Raw genomic sequence first — 21302 nt, forward strand, 5'->3', positions numbered from 1 at the left:
GGAGAGAGAGGGGGGGGTGGTGGGATGGGGGGGAGAGAGAGGGGACATTGAGGTGGGAAGAGAGAGGGAACGGTGAGGTGGGGAGAGAGGGGACGGGTGGGGAGAGAGAAGGGACGGTGAGGTTGAGGGAGAAGGGACAGGGGTAGGGGGAGGGGACGGTGAGGTGGGGGGAGAGGGGAGTGGGGTGGGGGAAGGGAGACAGTGGAGTGGGGAGAGCAGGGAGATGGTGGGGGAGGGTGAGGAGGGGGAGACGGTGAGGTGGGGGGAGGGGAGACGGTGAGGGGGGCATGGTGGGGAGATGGTGAGGGGTAGGGGAGACGGTGGGGTAGGGGGAGAGGGGAGAGTGAAGGGGGAGGGGAGACGGTGGGGGGAGGGGAGACGGTGAGGGGGGAGAGGGGAGACGGTGAGGTGGGGGAGAGGGGAGAGTGTGGGGGAGGGGAGACGGTGAGGGGGGGGAGGGGAGACGGTGAGGTGGGGGAGAGGGGAGAGTGTGGGGGAGGGGAGACGGTGAGGGGGGAGAGGAGAGGGTGAGGTGGGGGAGAGGGGAGAGTGTGGGGGAGGGGAGACGGTGAGGTGGGGGAGAGGGGAGACGGTGAGGTGGGGGAGAGGGGAGAGTGTGGGGGAGGGGAGACGGTGAGGTGGGGGAGGGGAGACGGTGAGGTGGGGGAGGGGAGACGGTGAGGTGGGGGAGGGGAGACAGTGAGGTGGGGGAGAGGGGAGACAGTGTGGGAATAGGATGGGAAATTGATCTGAGGCTTAGAAAGATTCTGACGGTGCACAGTGGGACCCCGAGCCTCTCTGTGAACGTGGTTTGCTGGAGGATTTACATTTCCCACAATCAATCGCTCCCAACCCTTACCTTAATTCCATTGCTGGAGCTGATTAACATCGATTGGGGCCAGTTTCAAAAGCATTAATTCGAGCTGCGTCTGCCACACGTCCGTTTGAAGTTATCCAGCTGTCAGCATTCTTGCCTTGCCAGAACTTTGAGTGCTCCTAATCTGATGACTGGAAGCTAATCTCAGAACCTGCCACACGCTGAAGATGAGCTGCTTTGTCTTTGGGAAGTGATTGTTTGCCCAGTAACTTGTATTGCATTTATATATGCCCTTTGCACACCGGCTTTCTAAAAAGAAGAGTGGTTGCTCTTTCAGCGGGTACGGTTGGATCCATGTGGTGCGGAGATGGGGAATTGGAACTGGTCCAGAGGATAATATGGATGGGATGGTGTAGGGTCAGCTACCTGTTGGACCCTGTTCTAGTGTGACCTCTGTCTCGACAAAACAAGGAGGCAGATTTAAATTGATTGGCAAAAGAGAGGAGAGGAGACTCTTCCTTGGATAAGTGTCGATGTTTTGTAATATTTAGCACTGGAAGCAGTCCAGAAGAAACCCATTTGAATAATTCCTGGGATGAGTGTCCTATAAGAACGGCTAAGAAGGTTTGGTCTTTAATGAAGTTTAGGAGAATGAGGGGTGATCTTATTGAAACATAGAAGATTCTAAAGGGGACGTGGCAGGGTGGATGTTGACAGAACATACTACAGATGGTAGAGTCTAGAGGAACTAACAAGATGCTGGGGGAACTCAGACACAAGAAATTTTGCAGATGCTGGAATCTGGAGCAATACACAAAAAGTGCTGGAGGAACTCAGCAGGTCAGGCAGCATCCATGGAGGGAAATAAACAGTTGCCGTTTCAGGTTGAGACCCTTCATCAGGACTGGAAAGGAAGCGGGCAGAAGCCATAATGTGGGGGGAGGGGGAGGAGCACACGCAGGCAGGGGGTGGGTGAGTTCAGGTGGTAGGCAAGTCCAGGCGAGAGGGGGCCAGAACAGAGGATGCACGCCTCTACCTGTTGGGTCACTTACTGTGAATTGAGGCACTTTGCACCGTGTATATGCGCTGGTAGGATTGGCGCCTACCGGCTCAACCTCTACCCCACCCCCTCCTGTTACAGGGGTTCCCCGTGAAATGGGACCCTCTAACCGATCGGGCATTTCCTGCAATCTATTATTGGTCCCCCCTTGAGTTCTGCAGCCAACGTGGTGAATGAGAACTGACGGGGAACTGGACGGTCTCTGCATCTTAAGTGCTGGGGGCCGAGTTACGCTAACAGAGTGCTCACCAGGGACTTCAGAGGGCAGTGGATCTCCAGAATTCTCTGCCCCCGAGGGCAGTGGAGGCTGGAACGTTAAGGCGGAGATGGATAGATATTTCATCGAGGATTAGAGGGGTGTGGGGAACTGGCACAGAAGAGGAGTCAGGGCCAGCATAGATCAGCCACGATCAGGCTGGAGGGGCCTAGTGGCCGCCTTCTGCTCCTGTTTTCCTGTGTACGTGGAGAGGCTGTGAGCAGTGACCGCAGGGTAATGTGCTGGGCCGTGAAAGGGATGCGGCTGTCAATTGGGAACACTGGCTGGGTGAGACCCTTCTCACACACACTTGCCTTGGATATCAAATGCAGGGAGAACCTAAGTGTTTCTTAACTGTGAGGCTTTTGAGAGGGTTAATCCCCTCCACTGGGAACAGGCTACCTGGGGTCTATCTGTGAGTGGGGAGTGCTTGTGAAAGGGTTAATCGTCTCCTTTGGGATCAGGCTGATCGGTGTCTGAGTGGGAAGTGGTGGGTGAAAGGGTTAATCTCCTCCCCGGGAACAGGCTGGGTTCTGACTGTGAGTGGGGAGAGGTGTATAAGGGCTTAATCCCCTCTCCTAGGAACAGGCTGCTCGATGTGTAACTGTGAGTGTGAAGCGGTGGGTGAGAGGGTTAATCCTCTCTCTTGGGAATGGGCTGCCTGCTGTCTAACTGTGAGTGGTTAGCAGTAGGTAAAAGAGTTAATCTCTACTCGTGGACGGGCTGCCTTGTGTCTGAGTGGGAAGCGGTGGGTAAAAGGGTTAATCCCCTCCCCTGGGAACAGGCTGCCTGCGGTCTGACTATGAGTGGGGAGCAGTGAGTGAAAGGGTTAATCCCCTCCCCTGGGAACAGACTGCCTGGTGTCTGACTGTGAGTGGGAACAGAAGGTTGAACCCATCTGCTGTGAAGGGGGCGTCTCTGAGAGGGTTAATGTTCGATATAATTTCTGGCAGAGTCGCAGTCTTGTAAATTAATTCCTGTTGCCTGGTGCTCGTTGCTGTGCTAAGGACGGCCTATAATTGGATGGCCTCTGAGCTGTTGGCGGTTCGTATGCTGTGCTCAATCCTGAGAGACGCCCTGGGCAATGCACACAAATTGCTTTTGACTTCTCGTGTGCCGGCGCCCCTCCCCAGCGCCGCCCTTCGATCTGTGGAGCTGCAGAATGACGGAGAATCTGTTCATCCTCTCCCAGTGCTGTCCCCCATGTCCCCATACCCTCCCCTTCCCCACCACCAGCTCATAGAGCCGCTGCCACGCAGAGCCAGGGACCCTGGGTTTGATCCCGGCCTCTGGCGCTGCCTGTGAGTTCTCCCCGTGACCACGTGGGCTTCCTCTCCCACCCCCCCCCCCCCCCCCCCAGGGTGCACCGGTTTCCTCCCACATCCCAAAGACATGTGGATCAGTGGGGTAATTGGCCACTGTAAATTGCCCCCTAGTGTGTAGAATCTGAGGGAATGTGGGGAGAATAAAAAAAACGGGATAACTGTAAAAAATAGTTGATGGTCGGCACAGACTCAGTGGGCCAAAGGGCCTGTTTCCGTGCTGTATCTTTCTATGATTCTATGACCCGAGTCTCTCTGGGGTGGTCAAGCCTGCCCTAGGATATAAATAAAGGGTTTCCCCCAGAGTCAGTTGGGGGGGGGGGGGGGGGGAGAGACTGGGATGGGAAAGGCACATTAACAGGTGAGCTCCCATGTGGTCCTGCGGTATCTCCTTGCACCTACTCTCTGGATTAAGCACAGCACGTACGTTCAGTGTGGAGCGTTTATCGGGTCCCTCAAACATCTGCACCAGGTCCATCAAACCCAGTCACTCAAACATCTGCACTGGATCTCTCAAACATCAGCAGCAGGTCCCTCAAACATCAGCAGCAGGTCCCTCAAACATCTGCACCGGGTTCATCAAACATCGGTACCTGGTCTATTAAACATTTGCACCAGATCCCTCAAACATCTGCACCAGGTCCATTAAACAGCTGCGTCAGATGCAACAAACATCTGCACCCAGTCCCTCAAATATCTGTCCCGGGTCAAACGTCTGTATTGGGTCCCTCAAACATCTGCAATCTGCGCCAGGTCCATCAAACATCTGGATTGGGTCCTCCAAACTGTATTGGGTACTGCAAACGTCTGTACCAGGTCCCTCAAACACCTGGAAACACGTTTCCTGCAGTGGTTTATTTAGGAGTTAAGACTTGGTGCATGTCCTGGGTAAACACAAGTGTCCCTCAGGAGGTCCAAGCCGCTGCTGTGGGTGTTCCCCCAGCTCCCTAACAACCCGGTCCTGTCCTTATCCCGTAGGTCCTGGCTTGGCAAGCAGCAGGACCTCACGTCCCAGCGTGTATCTGAGCTCAACCCCTCTGAGCTCTCCTCGATCGCCTCTCCCCTGGGAGCTCAGTGACCTCCCACACCAGCAGCTGGGGGTCAGCCCTCAGCGTAATCCCCCCCCCCCACCGGCCCTCAGTGGAGAGCTCGCTGAACCCTCCCACATCTCCCCACCCTCACTGAGTAGTTGTCATTGTGCTTGCCTCAACCAAAAGAAAACATTTAAAAGACATTTGGATAAGTATGTGGACGGGAGGGGTTTAGAGGGCGTAGAGGTTTAGATGTGGACCAAACACAGGCAAATGGGACTAGCTTGGTGGGCACCATATTCTGCATGGACAAGCTGGGCCGAATGGCCTGTTTCCAGGCTGTGTGTGACCTTGCTCCACCCACACTCCCCCGTTCCAGAGAGAGCTCAGTGATCACCACCACACCCCCTCCCCATGGAGGGTTCAATGACTCTCCCAGCACTCCCCCAGTTAACAGCTTACCGCCAGAAGAGAGCTGCTCCCACCCCTCCCCCTCAAGATCCAGTGGAGAGGGTGACCCCCACCCTCCCCCAGTGAGTGTGCCCACCCCCCTTCCCCAGTGAGTGCACCCCCCCATGGTCTGCTGGGCTGGTGGTGGCTGAGGCTCAGTGCTGTGGTTTCACCAGGCAGTGTGGAGTGGAGCTGCTGGCAGTCCCGCCCGGAGTATGTAGAGCAGAAGTAACAGGGATCTCGTCAGTTTAGGCAGCAGAGTGTCAGCACAGGCTGCAGCCGGGAACCTCGACTGACTGCCCTCCCCACACCCAGGGTGTGCTTCAAGGGAGGGGCAGGGTGGGGGGTGAGGGGCGTGTGAGGTGGGGTGAGGGGGGTGTGAGGTGAGGGGAGGGGGGTGTGAGGTGGGGTGGTAAAGGCAGAGTGCTATGGGAGGGTGGAAAGGCGGGGTACTATGGAAGGAGAGGGGATGAGCCATTACAATGTTTAGAAGACATTTGGACAGGTACATGGATGGTTAAAATCGCATTTATTGTCACATGCACAAGTCCATGTGTGCACGGGTGCAGTGAAAAACTTGCTTGCAGCAGCATCACTGGCTCACAGCATCAGATAAGCAGCATTCACAAGAAAAATTAACAACATAAATTTCTACAAGAAAGAACACAATTAGGAAAAAAAGGTCCATTGTGGTACAGAGTGGTCATAGTGTTGCTAGACTTAGGTAGTGATTAGGGTTGTGTCGGTTAGATGGGTAAAGTCTAGAGGAATATGGGTCAAATGGATTAGCTCAGATAGGAATCTTGGTGGGCATGGATGAGTTGGGCCGAAGGGTCTGTTTCCGTGCTGTGTGACTATCAGAATCAGGTTTATTATCACTGACATATGTGGTGAGATTTGTTGCTTTGCAGGAGCAGTACAGTGCAAGACATAAAGACACAAAAATTACTCTAAGTTACAAAAATAAACAAATAATGCAAAAGAGGAATAACGAGGTAGTGTCCATGGGCTCATGGACCGTTCAGAAATCCGATGGTGGAGGGGAAGAAGCTGTTCTTGAATCATTGAGTGTGGGTCTTCTGCCCAAGAAGGTTCACCACCACCACCTTTTTTAAGATTCCTTTATTACAAAATACAATCTACGATACTACAAAACTACAACGAACACAGAGACAATAACAGTGACTAAACACAGTCACTAACACAAACTAAATTAAATTAAAATATCCCCATCCCTACCAAGGATGGCGTATCTCCCCTGCAGTGTCCAACAGTCCCGGAACGGCTCCATGGCACCGCATATTCCCTCTCCACAGCTACCCGGGCATGGACATAACCCCGGAACATCTCGAGGCAGTCTGCCTGGGCAGCACCTTCTGCTACCCGCTTCCAGGACCCACGGATAGCTACCACCACCTCCTTGAACACATGTAATGATGGGCAAAAAATGCCGATGACAGTAATGTCCTTGGAGTGCGGGCAAGTAACCTGCTCTTGACTTCAGAGTCTGTCTGCTCAGCTGCAAGCTTCTGACTGCCCCCAGGGTTCTGAAAACTACTGACCACTCGCCCTCTAATTACACCCAGTAAGCTAAAGTCTAATTATGTACACAATGAGCCTGACCCCGACCGCCTCCCGTTGCTAGCCATCTGCTCACTGAGAGTGCACAGCCCTCACACAGCCACGAGCACGGTCCGTTGCCAGACAGCGCAGAACTCGGCCAGTGCGTCACCGGCAGGCATCGAGTCGTTGCATGCAGTCAGCGAACGAAGGGAAGGTGGTCAACTAGCAGTGGTCAATTCCCAGCCACCATCCCCCCCAACCTTGCAAGCTCAGCGGAGCGCAAGTCAGGAGCCGCAGGGCTGGGTGGTTGGCTCATGTGAGGCTTCCATCTGTAGGATTGTGACGGAACTCCAAGCCAGAACCCCACCCGCACTGCAGCCCTTGGTCCTGTTGCGCTTCCCGACTCGTTGGCTAATCTAACTTGCGCAGTCGAACAAGATTCAGTCCTGGTTCAGAAACGTCGACAGTTCCGACACAGATGCTGCCTGGCCCGCTGAGTTCCTCCAGCCAGATTGTTAGCTACTCCAGATTCCAGCATCTGCGGTCTCCCGTGTCCCCAGTGATTCAGACCCTGACCTTCACACATTTGATAAGAAACTGCGGGGCTGTGAACTGAGGGGGAGACACAGTGGCGTGTGTGTGTGTGTGTGGAGTTTGCACATTCTACCCGTGTCTGCGTGGGTGTCCCCTGGGTGCTCTGGTTTCCTCCCACATCCCAAAGATGTGTGGATTGGCCGGTCACTGTAAATCGCCCCTGATGTGTGGATGAGTGGTAGAATCCGGTGGAGGCAGAGGGCAGTTGATGGGAATGTGGGGAGAATGAAATGGAACTGGTGTAATTGGGTGATTCATGGTCAGCACGGACTCAATGGGCTGAAGGGCCTGTGTGCTGTGTGACTCTCTGCCTCTTTGGCCTTACTCTTTCCATAAGACTGTAGGACATAGGAGCAGAATTAGACCATTTGGCCCATCGAGTCTGCTCCGCCATTCAATCATGGCTGATTTTTTTTCCAACCTCATTCTCCCGCCTCCTCCCTGTAACCCTTAAACCCCCTCAATCAAGAACCCAACAATCTCTCCCATAAATACACCCAATGACTTGGCCTCCACAGTCCTCCATGGCAACGAATTCCACAGATTCACCACCCCCTGGCTGAAGAAATTCCTCCTCATCTCAGTTCTAAAGGGACGTCCCTTTATTCTGAGGCTGTGCCCTCGGATTCTGGACTCTCCCACTGATGGAGACATCCTCTCCACGTCCACTCTATCCAGGTCTTTCAGTAGGTTTCAATGAAATTCCCCCTCCCCATCCTTCTGAACACTTGAGTACAGGCCCAGAGACATCAAACACACCTCGTACATCAAGTCTTTCATTCCTGGGATAATTCTTGTGAACCTCCTCTGGACCATCTCCAGGGCTAGCACATCTTTCCTTAGATAGAGGGCCCAAAGGTGCTCACAAATGCGGTCTGACCAATGCCTAATAAAGCCTCAGCCATACATCCTTGCTTTTATGTTCTTGTCCTCTTGAAATGAATGCTGACATTGCTTTCAGTTTAAACCACACCCTACTCTACCTCCTACCTCCGGTGACTCTGCTAGTCGGTGCCTCCTCCTCCCTCCTGTTCATTCTTTCTGGTCCTCTGCAGGATTACTCCGTGGAAGGGATGAGCGACTCTCTGCTGACCTTCCTGCAGCACTTGCGGGAATTCGGGCTGGTCTTCCAGAGAAAGGTAAGGGTGATGGGACTGGGAGGGACAGTCACTCTATACTATCCCGTTCAACAAAGCTGGATCAGGTACAGTATGGACTAGATACAGAGTACAGCTCCCTCAATATCATCCCATCGCACACTCCCAGGGCAGGGATAGCATGGGTTAAATATCCCTCTCCTATGTCCCATTGCACACTCCCAGGGCAGGGACAGCACGGGTTAGACACAGAGCAAAGCTTTTCTGCTAAAGCACACTAAGCCTCAGCCTTGGAACCGTCATATGGTGCTTCAGAGGGTTAACTTCCTGCTCACGTATCTCTGGATTTATTTGTTCTGTCTGCCACCCATCTCCATTCCTCTCCATTGGTCCCAAGCAACCCGTCACCTCCAGAGAGAGCCAATCTTCACTCGTCAGCACTAATGTCTGGGGGCTGGCAGGTTTGAAGGACATCATACCCTCCTGCTGTGGCTCTTCTCTGCATCATGTCTAAAAGAAAGACACCATTAAGCTGGCAAGAATTTTTCCTCAGGGTTGGGGTATCAAGAACTAGGGGGCGTAGGTTTGAGGTGAGAGATTTAATAGGAACCTGAGGGGCAACTTTTCCACCCAGAGGGTGGTCAGTATGTGGAACGAGCTGCCAAAGGAAGTGGATGAGGCAGGTACATTAACAACGTTTAAAGGACAGTTGGACCAGGTACATGGATAGGAACGGTTCAGAGGGATATGGGCCAAATGTGGATGTGGGACTAGCTTGGAAGGTTCTTGGTCAGCATGGACCGGTTGGGCCGAAGGGCCTGCTTCCGTGCTGTGTGACTCGATGTTACCGCAGGAAGGGAAGGCCTGGCTGGATAACGGCCTCACTAGGGACTTCTGAGCTGCCAACACCTCACGGTCAACAGCTGATACCAGTACTGCGGCTGCCGTGAGCCAGCCTCTCACTGGAGAGCCCCCCACCCACCTCTGCATCCCTCTCGCGCTTCCCCACACTGAAAGCTTCGCTGGCCAAGTTTTCCGTTCACTTCTCCCACTTGCTTCGGCTGCTCTTGTTTAATTGTCCCTTCATGAGTTGCTTTGGAATGTCTTACCAGGTGGATAAGAACTTGTACGTTTGTAAATGCTGGTGGTGGAAGTTGATCAAACTGTGGTTGAGGCTGACTAAAGATGTCTCCCTCTCTCTCATCCCCCTTCCCTCCCACTCTCTCCCCTTCCTCACTGCCCCTCACCTCCCACTCTCTCTCACGCATTCACTCTCTCTCTCTCCCCTCTCTCTCTCTCCCCTCTCACTCTCTCTCTCTTTCAATCCATCTCTCTCTCCATCCACACTCTCTCCCCCGCGCTCTCCCCCCTTTTCTCGCTCTCTTGCCCCCACTCTCTCTCTCTCTCCCCCCCCACCCCTCCCTCTCTCCCCCACACCCCACCTCCCACCCTCCTCTGCTACCCCTCCCTCCCCACATCCCCCAGCGTAAATCACGGAGGTTTTACCCGACGCGCCTGGCCATTAACCTGGCGCTGGGTGTGTCAGGCAGCACGGTCGACGTGCATCGTCAAGGCTACATCGTCGTGGAGACAAACTACAGGATCTACGCCTACACTGGTAGGAGTCTGTTTGCTGCTCCTGGGATCTTGTGGAGAGGTTCCAACTCGGAGAAATGTGTTCCTTAGTTTAGCATTATACTGTCCACGGACACAGCACTGTCCTGTGTACAGGATTGTACTGTCCACAGACACAGCACTATCCTGTGTACAGGATTGTACTGTCCACGGACACAGCTCTGTCCTGTGTACAGGATTGTACTGTCCACGGACACAGCTCTGTCCTGTGTACAGGATTGTACTGTCCACGGACACAGCACTGTCCTGTGTACAGGATTGTACTGTCCACGGACACAGCACTGTCCTGTGTACAGGATTGTACTGTCCACGGACACAGCACTGTCCTGTGTACAGGATTGTACCGTCCACGGACACAGCACTGTCCTGTGTACAGGATTGTACCGTCCACGGACACAGCACTGTCCTGTGTACAGGATTGTACCGTCCACGGACACAGCTCTGTCCTGTGTACAGGATTGTACCGTCCACGGACACAGCACAGTCCTGTGTACAGGATTGTACCGTCCACGGACACAGCTCTGTCCTGTGTACAGGATTGTACTGTCCACGGACACAGCACTGTCCTGTGTACAGGATTATACTGTCCCATTCTGTTCATGGCCCTGTGTTTGGGATTGCACTGTCCCCACTCTGTTGAACTTTACGCCTCTGGGGTTACAAGGCTTCCTGGCGCCGGAGGGGGTTGAAACTGTCTGCATAGTGACAGCAGGTGCTGTGGCCCTGGGGATGGGGGCTGGAAGAGGGTGTGGGGTGACACCGAGCATGCTGTCAGCTCCCCTGGGCTCAGGCAGCACTGGGGCGTGGATCCTGTGGTGGCTTCCAACCCAGGCCCTGGAGGTGAGGGTCAGCTGTGGGATATTCCCACTGGACTATGTACAGGATTATACAGTCTACACCACTGTCCTGTCCTGTGTACAGGATTATACAGTCTACACCACTGTCCTGTCCTGTGTACTGGATTATACAGGCACACATCACCGGAGTGGTCAGGTGTACAGGACTGTACATCTGTGCACGTTTTTCTCGCTCTCGCTCTCGCTCTCTCCCACCTCTCCTCATCCCCATCTCCTCCCCCATCCTCACATTTCTGCTCCTTTACCCACTCTCACCACCGCAGTCTGCCTCCCTCCCCCTCCCCTCCTCCTCCCCCTCCCCTCCTCCTCCCCCTCCCCCTTTCATCCCCTTCTCCCCCAATCTCTCTTTCCTCCTGGATAACGCGGGTGACATTGCCGTGTGCCCTCGATACGTTGCGTGTAGCGTGTGTCAGACGAGCGGTGGGGCTGACGTCTGTGTGCCCTCGATACGTTGCGTGTAGCGTGTGTCAGACGAGCGGCGGGACTGACGTCTGTATGCCCTCGATACGTTGCGTGTAGCGTGTGTCAGACGAGTGGTGGGGCTGACGTCCGTGTGCCCTCGATACGTTGCATGTAGCGTGTGTCAGACGAGCGGTGGGGCTGACGTCCGTGTGCTGTGTCTGTCGCAGACTCTGAGCTCCAGCTCGCCCTCATCGCACTTTTCTCCGAGATGCTTTACCGCTTCCCCAACCTGGTGGTGGCCCAGCTCAGCCGGGAGAGCGTGCAGCAGTCCATTGCCAACGGGATCACCGCCGAGCAGGTCAGACCGCGGGGGAGCCGGGGTCCTGTCAGTCCGATACCCACTCCCCGCCCGTCTGCCCCTCCCTCCGTCCGTCCCCTCCCTCCGTCCATCCAACACACACTCCCTGCCCAGCCCCTCCCTCTGTCCACCCGCCCCCTCCCTCCGCCTGACACCCACTCCGCCCCCTCCCTCCCTCCACCTGACACCCACTCCCCACCCGCACCCTCCCTCCCTCCATCCGACACCCACTCCCCGCCTGCCCCGCCCTCCCTCCACCTGCCCCCTGCAGACCCCACACCCAGTTCAGGCTCCAACGGGGGGGGGGGGGGTCCCTGAATGCAGAACGGTGTGTGATATGGTGCGCCAGACATTGGCCCACCTGCCGGTGCAATTTACAGTGATCAATGTATCTACCAACCCTGCATGTCGTTGGGAACCGGAGGAACCAGAGCTCCCGGGGGGGAAACCCACGCGGTCACAGGGAGAAGGTGCAGGCTCCACACACAGACGGGATCGAACCCGGGTCTCTGGCACTGGGATGCAGCGACTCTGCCCGCTGCGCCACCGTGCACTGTAGGTTCTGATCCCTGTATCTGCCTCGAATTCACTCCACGATCCCTCCATAACTCCAGCCCTCGAGGGAAGGGGATTCTGAAGACGGACAGCCCCTTCCTCCCTCCGACCGACACTCACTCCCTGCCCACCCCCTCACTCCGTCCGTCCGCCCGACACCCTCCCTCCGTCTGTCCCCTCCCACTGTCCCCTCTCCCCCGCCTGACCCTCTCTCCGCCCCCATCCTCCTCCACCTCCCTCCACTCACTCCCTGCCTGCTCTCTCCCTCCGCCCCCTCCACACCCCACACCCCACACCCAGGTCAGGCTCCAACGGGGTCTCTGAAAGCAGAACAATGTGTGATACAGTGCACCAGACACTGGCCCACCGGCCGGCACGGACGGTGCCCAGACACTGGCCCACCGGCCGGCACGGACGGTGCCCAGACACTGGCCCACCGGCCGGTACACCAGACGGTGTCCAGACACGATACAGCAGACTGTCCCAGACATGGGCTCACCACAGCCTGGTGCCCAGACCAGTCGGGCAGATGTCGGGTGGGCTCTCTCGGGGGAGGGCCCTCTGGTCACTGAGGCCGGTGTTGGGGTCGGTGCTGGTGTCGGGGTCAGTGCCGGGGTCGGGGGTTGGTGCTGGGGACGGTGCTGGTCAGTGCTGGGGTCGGGGGTCGGTGCTAGCGACAGAGGCTGGGAGGGGGTGGGGGAGGGGACAGGGGGGCTGCAGCTGATGGAGTCTGATGGGACGGTGGAGTGCGGGATCGAGGGAGGGAGGTGGGGAGGCAGGGGGGAACAGTAGGGGGAGGGGTGTGTGGGTGAGGGGCAGATGGGGTGGGGGAGGGGTGGGTGAGGGGAGGGTGGGGGAGGAATGGGTGGGTGAGGGGCAGTTGGGGAGGGTGTGGGGTGGGTGGGTGAGGGGAGGGTGGGGGGGTGTGTGGGTGAGGGGCAGTTGGGGAGGGTGGGGGAGGAGTGCAGTCCTCGTTTAGTGGGCTGTCCCTCTTCAGATTCCCCTCCCCTCAAGGGCTGGATTTGAGATGGAGGGATCGTGGAGTGAATTCAAGGCAGATACGGGGATCAGAACCTACAGTGCAGGGTGGCGCAGCGGGGTAGAGCCGCTGCCTCACAGCGCCGGAGACCCGGGTTCGATCCCAACCTCCGGCGCTGTCTGTGTGTGGAGTTCACACGTTCTCCCCGTGACCATGTGGGGTTGGTAGATACCTTGATCGCTGTAAATTGCCCCCAATGTGCGGGTGAGGGGTAGAATCTTGGGGTGGTGGGGGGGGAGATGGTGGGGATGTGGGGAGAGTAAAATGGGATTGGTGTAAATGGCCGGCATGGACTCGATGGGCCGAAGGGCTCTTACGACTCTTTGATGCATAGACAAGCCATTTGGCCCAACCAGTCTGTGCTAGCACTTCCGTCCCACACAGGCTTCTAGCCTCCCCCTGTGACAGTGGACCCCACCTTCCCCCGCCTGAGGCTCACCCTCTGCTTCCTCCCTCCTGCAGATCATCCACTTCCTGCGGACGAGGGCCCACCCCGTGATGCTGAAAGAGGTAAGTCGACTGCGGCAGGCGTCGCCTCTCCCCCCCTCACACCCTGCAGTTGAAGGTGCTGGCCTGGTTGGTACCAGGTCAGGCAGATAGGGAAGGTAAACCGACGTTAAAACCTACTGCCCCCCCCTCCACCCCTGGGAGGGGGTCAAGGACCCCTTGGGCACTAGTGGACACAGGACTTGGTGGGTGAGTCCAGGACTAGAGGGCACAGTCTTAAGAATTAGAGGGTACCCATTTAGAACAGAGATGCAGAGAAATTTCTTTAGCCAGAGGGTCGTGGATTTATGGAATTCGTTGCCACGTACAGCTGTGGAGGCCCAATCATTGGGGGTGTTTAAGGAGGAGATTGATAGGCATCTAATTAATCAGGGTATCAGGGATATGGGGAAAAGGCTGGGAATTGGGGCTTGATGGGAGAATAGTTCAGCTCATGGTGAAGTGGCAGAGCAGACTCAATGGGCTGAATGGCCTACTTCTGCTCCTTTGTCTTGCGATCTTGTGACACAGAGCAGTACAGGAACAGCACCACGATGTTGTGTCGAACTAATTAAACTAGTAATTAAACGCCTAACTAAACTAATCACAGTGTCCAAGTCCCTCCGTTCCCTGCACATCCATGTGCCTCAGACCCTCGTAAATGCCTCTACCTCCACCCCAGCTCTCTTGCGGGACAAAGCTTGCCCCGCACATCTTTGAACTCACCCCCCGCTCCCTCACCGTAAACGCATGCCCTCCGACATTAAGTGACCTGGCCGTTGTCTCTGGACGGTGGTCCCCACACCCCGACTCGGCTTCGGGACGGAACGGTCAGACCACTGCTCCTGGTTTATTATTGTCACAATGTACAGTGAATGAACTTTGTTCTGAATGCCACCCATACAGATCAATTCAATACACGGGGCATCGAGGTAGTACAAGGGAAAACAATAACAGAATGCAGAATAAAATGTTACAGAGGACCCCTCAGATCCCCTGTAGGTCTCTTACCCCCATTTCCCTAGAGCTATGTCCTGGAGTTTTATCTACCTCTGATACGGAGAAGTGTTTCCTGCCGTCTCCCCTGTCTATACCTCTCATAATTTTATATACCTCAGTCCTGCCCCCCCTTAACCCCCTCCTCCCCAGGGAGAACAGACCCAGCCTCTCCTGAGACGCTCCACCACAGGCAATGTCCCGGTGAGTCTCCTCTGCGCCCTCTCCAGAGCTCTCACCCTTCTGTGTGGTGAGTAGGACTGCACGCAGCACTCTGGCTGAGGCCCCCAGTAACGAAGGACAGTGTCCCATGTGCCTTCCTAACCATGCTATCCCTTAAGATTTGACTAATTTAATTAGTTTGGCTCAACATTTCACCAATGCTCAATACAAGAGGGCATGGCTTTAAAGTAATGGGTGGGAGGTTCAGGGGAGATATCAGAGGAAGGTTTTTTACCCAGAGAGTGGTTGGGGTGTGGAATGTGCTGCCTGGGGTGGTGGTGGAGGCAGGTACATTGGTCAAATTCAAAAGATTGCTAGATAAGCACATGGAGGAATTTAAAATAGAGGGATATGTGGGAGGAAGGGGTTAGATAGTCTTAGGCGAGGTTTAAAGGTCGGCACAACATTGTGGGCCGAAGGGCCTGTTCCTGTGCTGTACTGTTCTTTCTTTAAGGGCCCATATCCCTTCATATTATAAAAACCCCACCGATTTCTCGACTTGGACGTGTGCTCAGTGACTGTCTCCACAGCCTTTGACTATAGAGAGTCCTAAAGCACCACCACCCTTTGGCTAAAGAAATAAGAATGATACAGCACAGAAACAGGCCCACTGACCACTGAAAAGGCAACGGGAGAAGGGGCAAAGAGAAGAGGGCCGTTCCTCCACAGAGGCGATGGGCCGAATGGCTTCCTTCTGTGTTGCCCCGGTGGAGGTTGAGGTAGCCATGGGCTCAACTTCCACCTCAGTGCCTCTGTCCATGGTCGACCCTTGATCGGGCCCCAGCTGTGGTGCGAGACCACCACCTGGTGGTCAGGGGCAGTGCAGCAGGAGAGAGCAGACTCAAGTTGAAGTTCATTGTCAGAGGCCGTTGTTTCTGGACGGTGGTCCCCAACCCCAGGGTATAAGTGCCATAAAAATTAGCTTTTTTCAGCAGCAGCACAGTACATTACAAACATAAGTTGACATGCACTTAAATTAACATAAACTACACACAACCTGCACAACAAAATAAACATAACAAGTTGGGAGAGAGAGAGAAAAAAGAAATCTAGTCCGAGGCAGTGTTGGGGTTTTTCAGGTGGGTTCAAGAACCTTACGCAGTGGGGAAGAAGCTGCTGTTGAACCTTGAGGTGTGGGTCTTCAGGCTCCTGTACCTCCTGCTCAATGGCAGCATCGAGGAGAGGGCATGTCCCAGATGGTGGGGGTCCTTGATGATGGATGTCGCCTTCCTTGAAGACGTCCTCGATGGGGAGAACTGTACCTATGACGGAACCAACCGAGTCCACTGCTCGCTGTAGCCTCTTGCGTTCCCATGCGCTGGAGTTTCCACATCAGGCCGTGACACATTCAAGTTCCCATCTGGTCCCAAGTGAGCAGTCGGTCCTGAGCTGTCCGATGCCTGAAACAAGGAGGGGACCCTGGAGAAAGCTGCCCTGCCAGTGCTGGGAGACGGACCCTGGACGGGACGGTTTAGAAACAAGCAGGGACTGGCTGGGGTGCCCTCATGTTGCCCACTGTTGAGGCTTGGCTCCCTGACCGGCCGGGGGAAGGTCAGCCCTTCCCCAAGGGGGCAGCGGTATCTGGGGTGACGGGGGGGGGGAGGGGGGTGGCGGGTGGGGGGAGGGTGTCACATCAGGGTGCTGTGGTCCTCTCGGGACCTGCCCGTCCCATTTTAAGCCCACATCCCCAGACCTTTGCGGCTCAGATTCCAGGAAAAGGGAATCGCCCGCCGGGTGGCCTGACCCACCTGGGAACGCGCTAGGCCAGGGTAACCGCGGTGACGGAGGAGGGAAAGTGTGCGGACGTCGCCCACAGGCCTCGAGTGAGGTCTGTCGGTGGAAACTTCTGTTAAATTTCAAAAATAGACTTTATTCATGATAAAAAATATGCACAAAGGAAGAAACAGTGCAAAACAAAACCTTAACATTCATGGTTGTTACATTCAGGAATGTGAACTTTAAAGAAAAAAACACCAACAAACACAGCACTGTTGCCACTCACGGGGCTCCCTGAGGTGATACCCCTTTTGTTGTTCGAAGGGCTTACCCACCCGATGCCGCCCCTTAATGTGCGGTACTGGAAGGGGCCTAGACTGTGGTCCTTCCCCACAGAGCCTCAGCATTGGCTGCGCCCAGCTTCAGTGCGTCCCTCAGCACGTACTCCTGCAGCCTGGAATGTGCCAGCCGGCAGCATTCCCCTACGGACATCTCGCTGCACTGGGAGACCAACAAGTTTCAGGCAGACCAAAGGGCGTCCTTCACCGAGTTGATGACCTTCCAGCAGCACTTAATGCCTGTCTCGGTGTGTGTGACCCCGGGAACAGCCCATAGATCAGAGAGTCCTCTGTCATGTTGGGGATGAACCGGGACACGGACCCTCACATCCGTCTCCGCACCCTCTTCGCAAATCCACAGTCTGCGAAGAGGTGGGTGACCGTCTCCTCCCCACCGCAGCCGTCCCGAGGGCAGCCTGCGTTGGGGGTGATGTGTCATCTGTAGAGGAAAGCTCTGACTGGGAGGATCCCTCTCACCACCAGCCAAGTGAGGTCTCAGTGCTTGTTGGTGAGTTCTGGCGATGAGGTGTTCTGTCAGATCATTTGGACAGTTTGCTCGGGGAACCACCCCACAGTATCCATAGTGTTCCCGTCCCACAGTGTGTGCAGGACGTTCCGCGCTGACCACTGCCTGATGGACTTGTGGTCAAAGGTGTTTACTTGGAAGAACTCCTCCACAAAGGACGGGTAGTGCGGCAACGTCCAGCTGACTGGGGCATTGGGCGGTACGGGGGCCGGGCCCATCCTCCACAACACCAGGGACAGGGGACAGTTCCCACCAGCACGGCCTGTCGGTGGGAACCATTGGCAAAGTTTTCAACCACCGGGTGCTCTGGCTTCCTCCTGCTGCTGGGAATGGTTTCCTCCACCTCAGCAAACCTCTGTGAAGCTTCTACTAAACCTCCCCCTAACCCACTGTGAAAACGTTCCCGCCTCCCTGGGTGGGGGGGGGGGGGGGGTGGTAGAACTTAAAGGAGATCTGAGGGTTTTCCACACACAGGGAGGTGGGTATGTGGAACGAGCTGCCAGAGGAAGTGGTAGAGGTGGGCACAGTTACAGTGTTTAAATGCTGTTCGGATAAGAAAGGTTAATGGGCCTAATGCAGGTGAGCACGGTAGTGTAGCGGTTAGCGTAACGCTATTACAGCGCCAGCGACCCGGGTTCAATTCCCTCCGCCGTCTGTAAGGAGTTTGTATGTTCTCCCCGTGTCTGCGTGGGTTTCCTCCAGATGCTCCGGTTTCCTCCCACATTCCAAAGACGTACGGGTTAGGAAGTTGTGGGCGAGCTATGTTGGCACCGGAAGCGTGGCGACAATTGCAGGCTGCCCCCAGAACACTCTATGCAAAAGATGCATTTCACTGTATGTTTCGATGTACATGTGACTAATAATGTCACAGTCGGCATGGACAAGTTGGGCCGAAGGGCCTGTTTGTGTGCTTTTCGATTCAATGATTCCGGAGTCTCTGTCCTTCTGGTATATTCTGGTGAGGAAGCTGTCCAGAACTGGATGCTTTACTCTCGCCGTAGCCAGGCCAGGGATCCCTGAATGTTCCTGCTCACCTGCGGGCTGTTGGTATCTCCCTCAGAACCCGGTGCTGCCTCCAACGATCACCGACCAGATCCGACTGTGGGAGATGGAGAGGGACCGCCTGCGGTTCACAGAAGGTGAGTCGTCCCCCAAACACTGGCAGCATGGGCTCAGGGAGCAGGGAGGCACGGGGACTGGTGCTCGGGGAGGTTTTGGGTTACACAGTGAGCGGTGGGATGCGGAGGGGTCTTGGGGTGCAAGTCCAGAGCTCCCTGACGGTGCCAACACAAGCAGATGGGGTGGTTACGAAGGCGTACGGCACGGGTGCCTTCATCGGTCGGGGCATTGAGTATAAGAGTCAGGAAGTCATGTTGCAGCTGGATAAAACTTTGGTCGGGCCACACTTGGAGTTTTGTGTGCAGTTCTGGTCGCCCCCATTACAGGAAGGATGTGGAGGCTTTGGAGAGGGTGCAGAAGAGGTTCACCAGGGTGCTGCCTGGATTAGCGGGCAGGTGCTGTAAGGAGAGGTTGGACAAACTTTGGAGGCTGAGGGGAGACCTGATGGAAGTTTATAGAATTGTGAGAGGCAGAGACATGGTGGACAGTCAGAGCCTTTTCCCAGGGTAGAAATGTCAAACACTAGACAGCAAAGGTTTAACGTGAGAGGGGGAAAGTTTAAAGGAGATGTACGGGGCAGGTTTTTACACACAGAGCGGCGGGTGCCTGGAACAGGGGTAGTGGTGGAAGCAGACACGACCGTGGTGTTTAAGAGGCATTTAGACAGACACAGGAAGAGGCAGTGAGTGGGGGATATGGATCGTGTGCAGGCAGATGTGCAGTTTAAATTGGCATCAAGGTCAGCACAGACATGGTGGGCTGAAGGGCCTGTTCCTGCGCGGTACTGACGTATGGACTGAGCACTGGGGCTGCTTGAGGACCGCCACACACACTACTAACACACACACACACACACACACACACACACACAGACAGACTGAGCTCCCCCACCACACACACACACACACACACACACACAGACAGACTGAGCTCCCCCACCACACACACACACACACAGACCGAGCTCCCCCACCACACACACACACACACACACACACACACACACACACACACACACACACACAGTACTAAAACACATATACACACTGAGTACTAGCACACACTGAGTACAACTAACAAGCACACACACACACTGAGTACTAGCACACACACACACAGAGTTGGGTCTTGTGGAGGTACAGCGGGATAGAGTGGGTCAGCGGTGCCACAGGATCAGTGGTGGACAGGAGGGGAGGGGTCTGGTGCGCAGACACAGGGCAGAACACCCGGGCCAGGCGGAGCAAGCACTGGGCGCGCACTGCCCCCGACCCACCAACTCTCCCAACCACTTGCTTGCCTGGTCAGCGGTGAGATCTGCCTCCCTCTTTCATCCGGCCCCTCCCTTCTGCTCCCCCAGGTGTGCTGTACAACCAGTTCCTCTCCCAGGTGGACTTTGAGCTGCTCCGGAACTACTCCCGGGATCTGGGCGTCCTGGTGTGGGAAAACCCCTCCAAGAGGCTGATGGTGGTGACTCCCGGGGGCCACCCCGATGTGAAGCGCTTCTGGAAGAGGCAGAAACACAACTGACAGGCTGGGGGTGTCAGGTGTAGGGGGGGTGGCCCACCCCTTCCTCCCCCAGTGGGGGCATTGGTTGGAGGATTCAGGGTGCAGCCACCAGCACCCGCTCCCCAAGCACTGCAGGGCAGCAAGAACCATCCCAAACTGCCAACCAGCCTGAATCCCGGGACCGGCAGGATAACTGCGCCACAGCAGGGGCTTTACAAACCCCTCCCCCCCCCAACAGGAGAGAGAAGGGACTTGCCTCCCCCCCCCCCCCCACCCCGTGAGAGCCACTGTGCTGCTTCTGTGTGTTTTGCATTTTCTTAATAAAAGTTGGAAGAGGAGAAGTCGTCAACTAAAGGCGTTCTGTTTTTGAGGAGAGGTTGGTAACTGGCTTATTACCGTCACGTGCACCAAGGCACAGTGGACAACCTTGTGTGTGTCATCCAGACCGATCGTTCCATGCGCAAGTACGTCGAGGAAAACAGAATATGGAATATAATGTGGCAGAGAAAGTGCAGTGCCGCTGATATGTTTGTCCTTCATCAAGAGGCAAACTTCACGTGGGTTTAACATCTGAACATTTTATTAATCAACAACAGACTGGCTGGCTTTCCCTCTTTTTACAGCCGCTTCCTGATCCCCCCTGTGACCCCTTGCATTGCCTACTGGGAACTGTAGTTCTTTATTATACCTACATAATAACACAGCAGGTAGACAAATAAAGTGCCAGGGCCACGACGAGGTAGATCGGGAGATCAAGAGTTAATCTTTTAGTGTGTGAGGGGTCCATTCAAGAGTCTGATAACAACGGGACAGGAGCTGTCCTTGAGCCCGCTGGTACGTGCTCTTGAGCTTTTATATCTTCTGCCTGACTGGAGAGGGGAGAAGATTAATTGGTTTATTACTGTCAAACGTACAGAGGTGCAGTGAAAAACTTTGTTCTGCATGCTGCCCATACAGATCACAACAGCAAGAGGCTGGGTCTGTTCTCCCTGGAGCAGAGCAGGTTAAGAGGGGACGCTGTTGGAGTGTATAAAATTATGAGGGGTATAGGCAGGGTAGACTGCAGGATACCTTTCCCTACATCAGAACTAGAGGACGTGGAGAAGAGATGTGGAGAGGATCTGAGGGGGACCTTCACCGTCCAGAGAGTGGTGAGTAGCTGGAACACACTGCCCGAGAGAGTGGTGGAAGCTGGGTCTAGACAAGCACTTGAATCACTCAGGTATAGACTATGGGTCAACTGCTGGGGTATGGGATTAACATGGATGGGTGCCCACTGGTTGGCATGGACCCAGTGGGCTGAATGGTCTGTTTCCCTTCTGTGTGGCGCTAAGCAAAGCAGAAGTGCTGTCCGACC

At 55.4% G+C, this 21302-nt stretch overlaps 1 protein-coding gene across 2 annotated transcripts in view; it reads left to right on the forward strand.

The window, feature by feature from the left end:
• Window positions 1-20291, forward strand: part of gtf2h4 (general transcription factor IIH, polypeptide 4) — a 68666-nt gene extending 48375 nt beyond the window's left edge. Inside the window, exons 9-14 of one of the 2 annotated variants that reach the window (XM_052043941.1) lie at window positions 8149-8232; window positions 9676-9808; window positions 11312-11442; window positions 13499-13546; window positions 18381-18459; window positions 19797-20291. In XM_052043941.1, coding sequence (XP_051899901.1) covers window positions 8149-8232; window positions 9676-9808; window positions 11312-11442; window positions 13499-13546; window positions 18381-18459; window positions 19797-19966 — 645 coding nt within the window. In that variant the 3' untranslated portion in view covers window positions 19967-20291. The remainder of the gene's footprint in view (window positions 1-8148; window positions 8233-9675; window positions 9809-11311; window positions 11443-13498; window positions 13547-18380; window positions 18460-19796) is intronic. The other variant, XM_052043942.1, reaches the window with a different exon arrangement.
• Window positions 20292-21302: the final 1011 nt, after the last annotated feature.

The sequence above is a fragment of the Pristis pectinata genome, chromosome 34 (assembly GCF_009764475.1).
Source record: "Pristis pectinata isolate sPriPec2 chromosome 34, sPriPec2.1.pri, whole genome shotgun sequence".
In the NCBI taxonomy this organism is placed as follows: Eukaryota; Metazoa; Chordata; class Chondrichthyes; order Rhinopristiformes; family Pristidae; genus Pristis; species Pristis pectinata.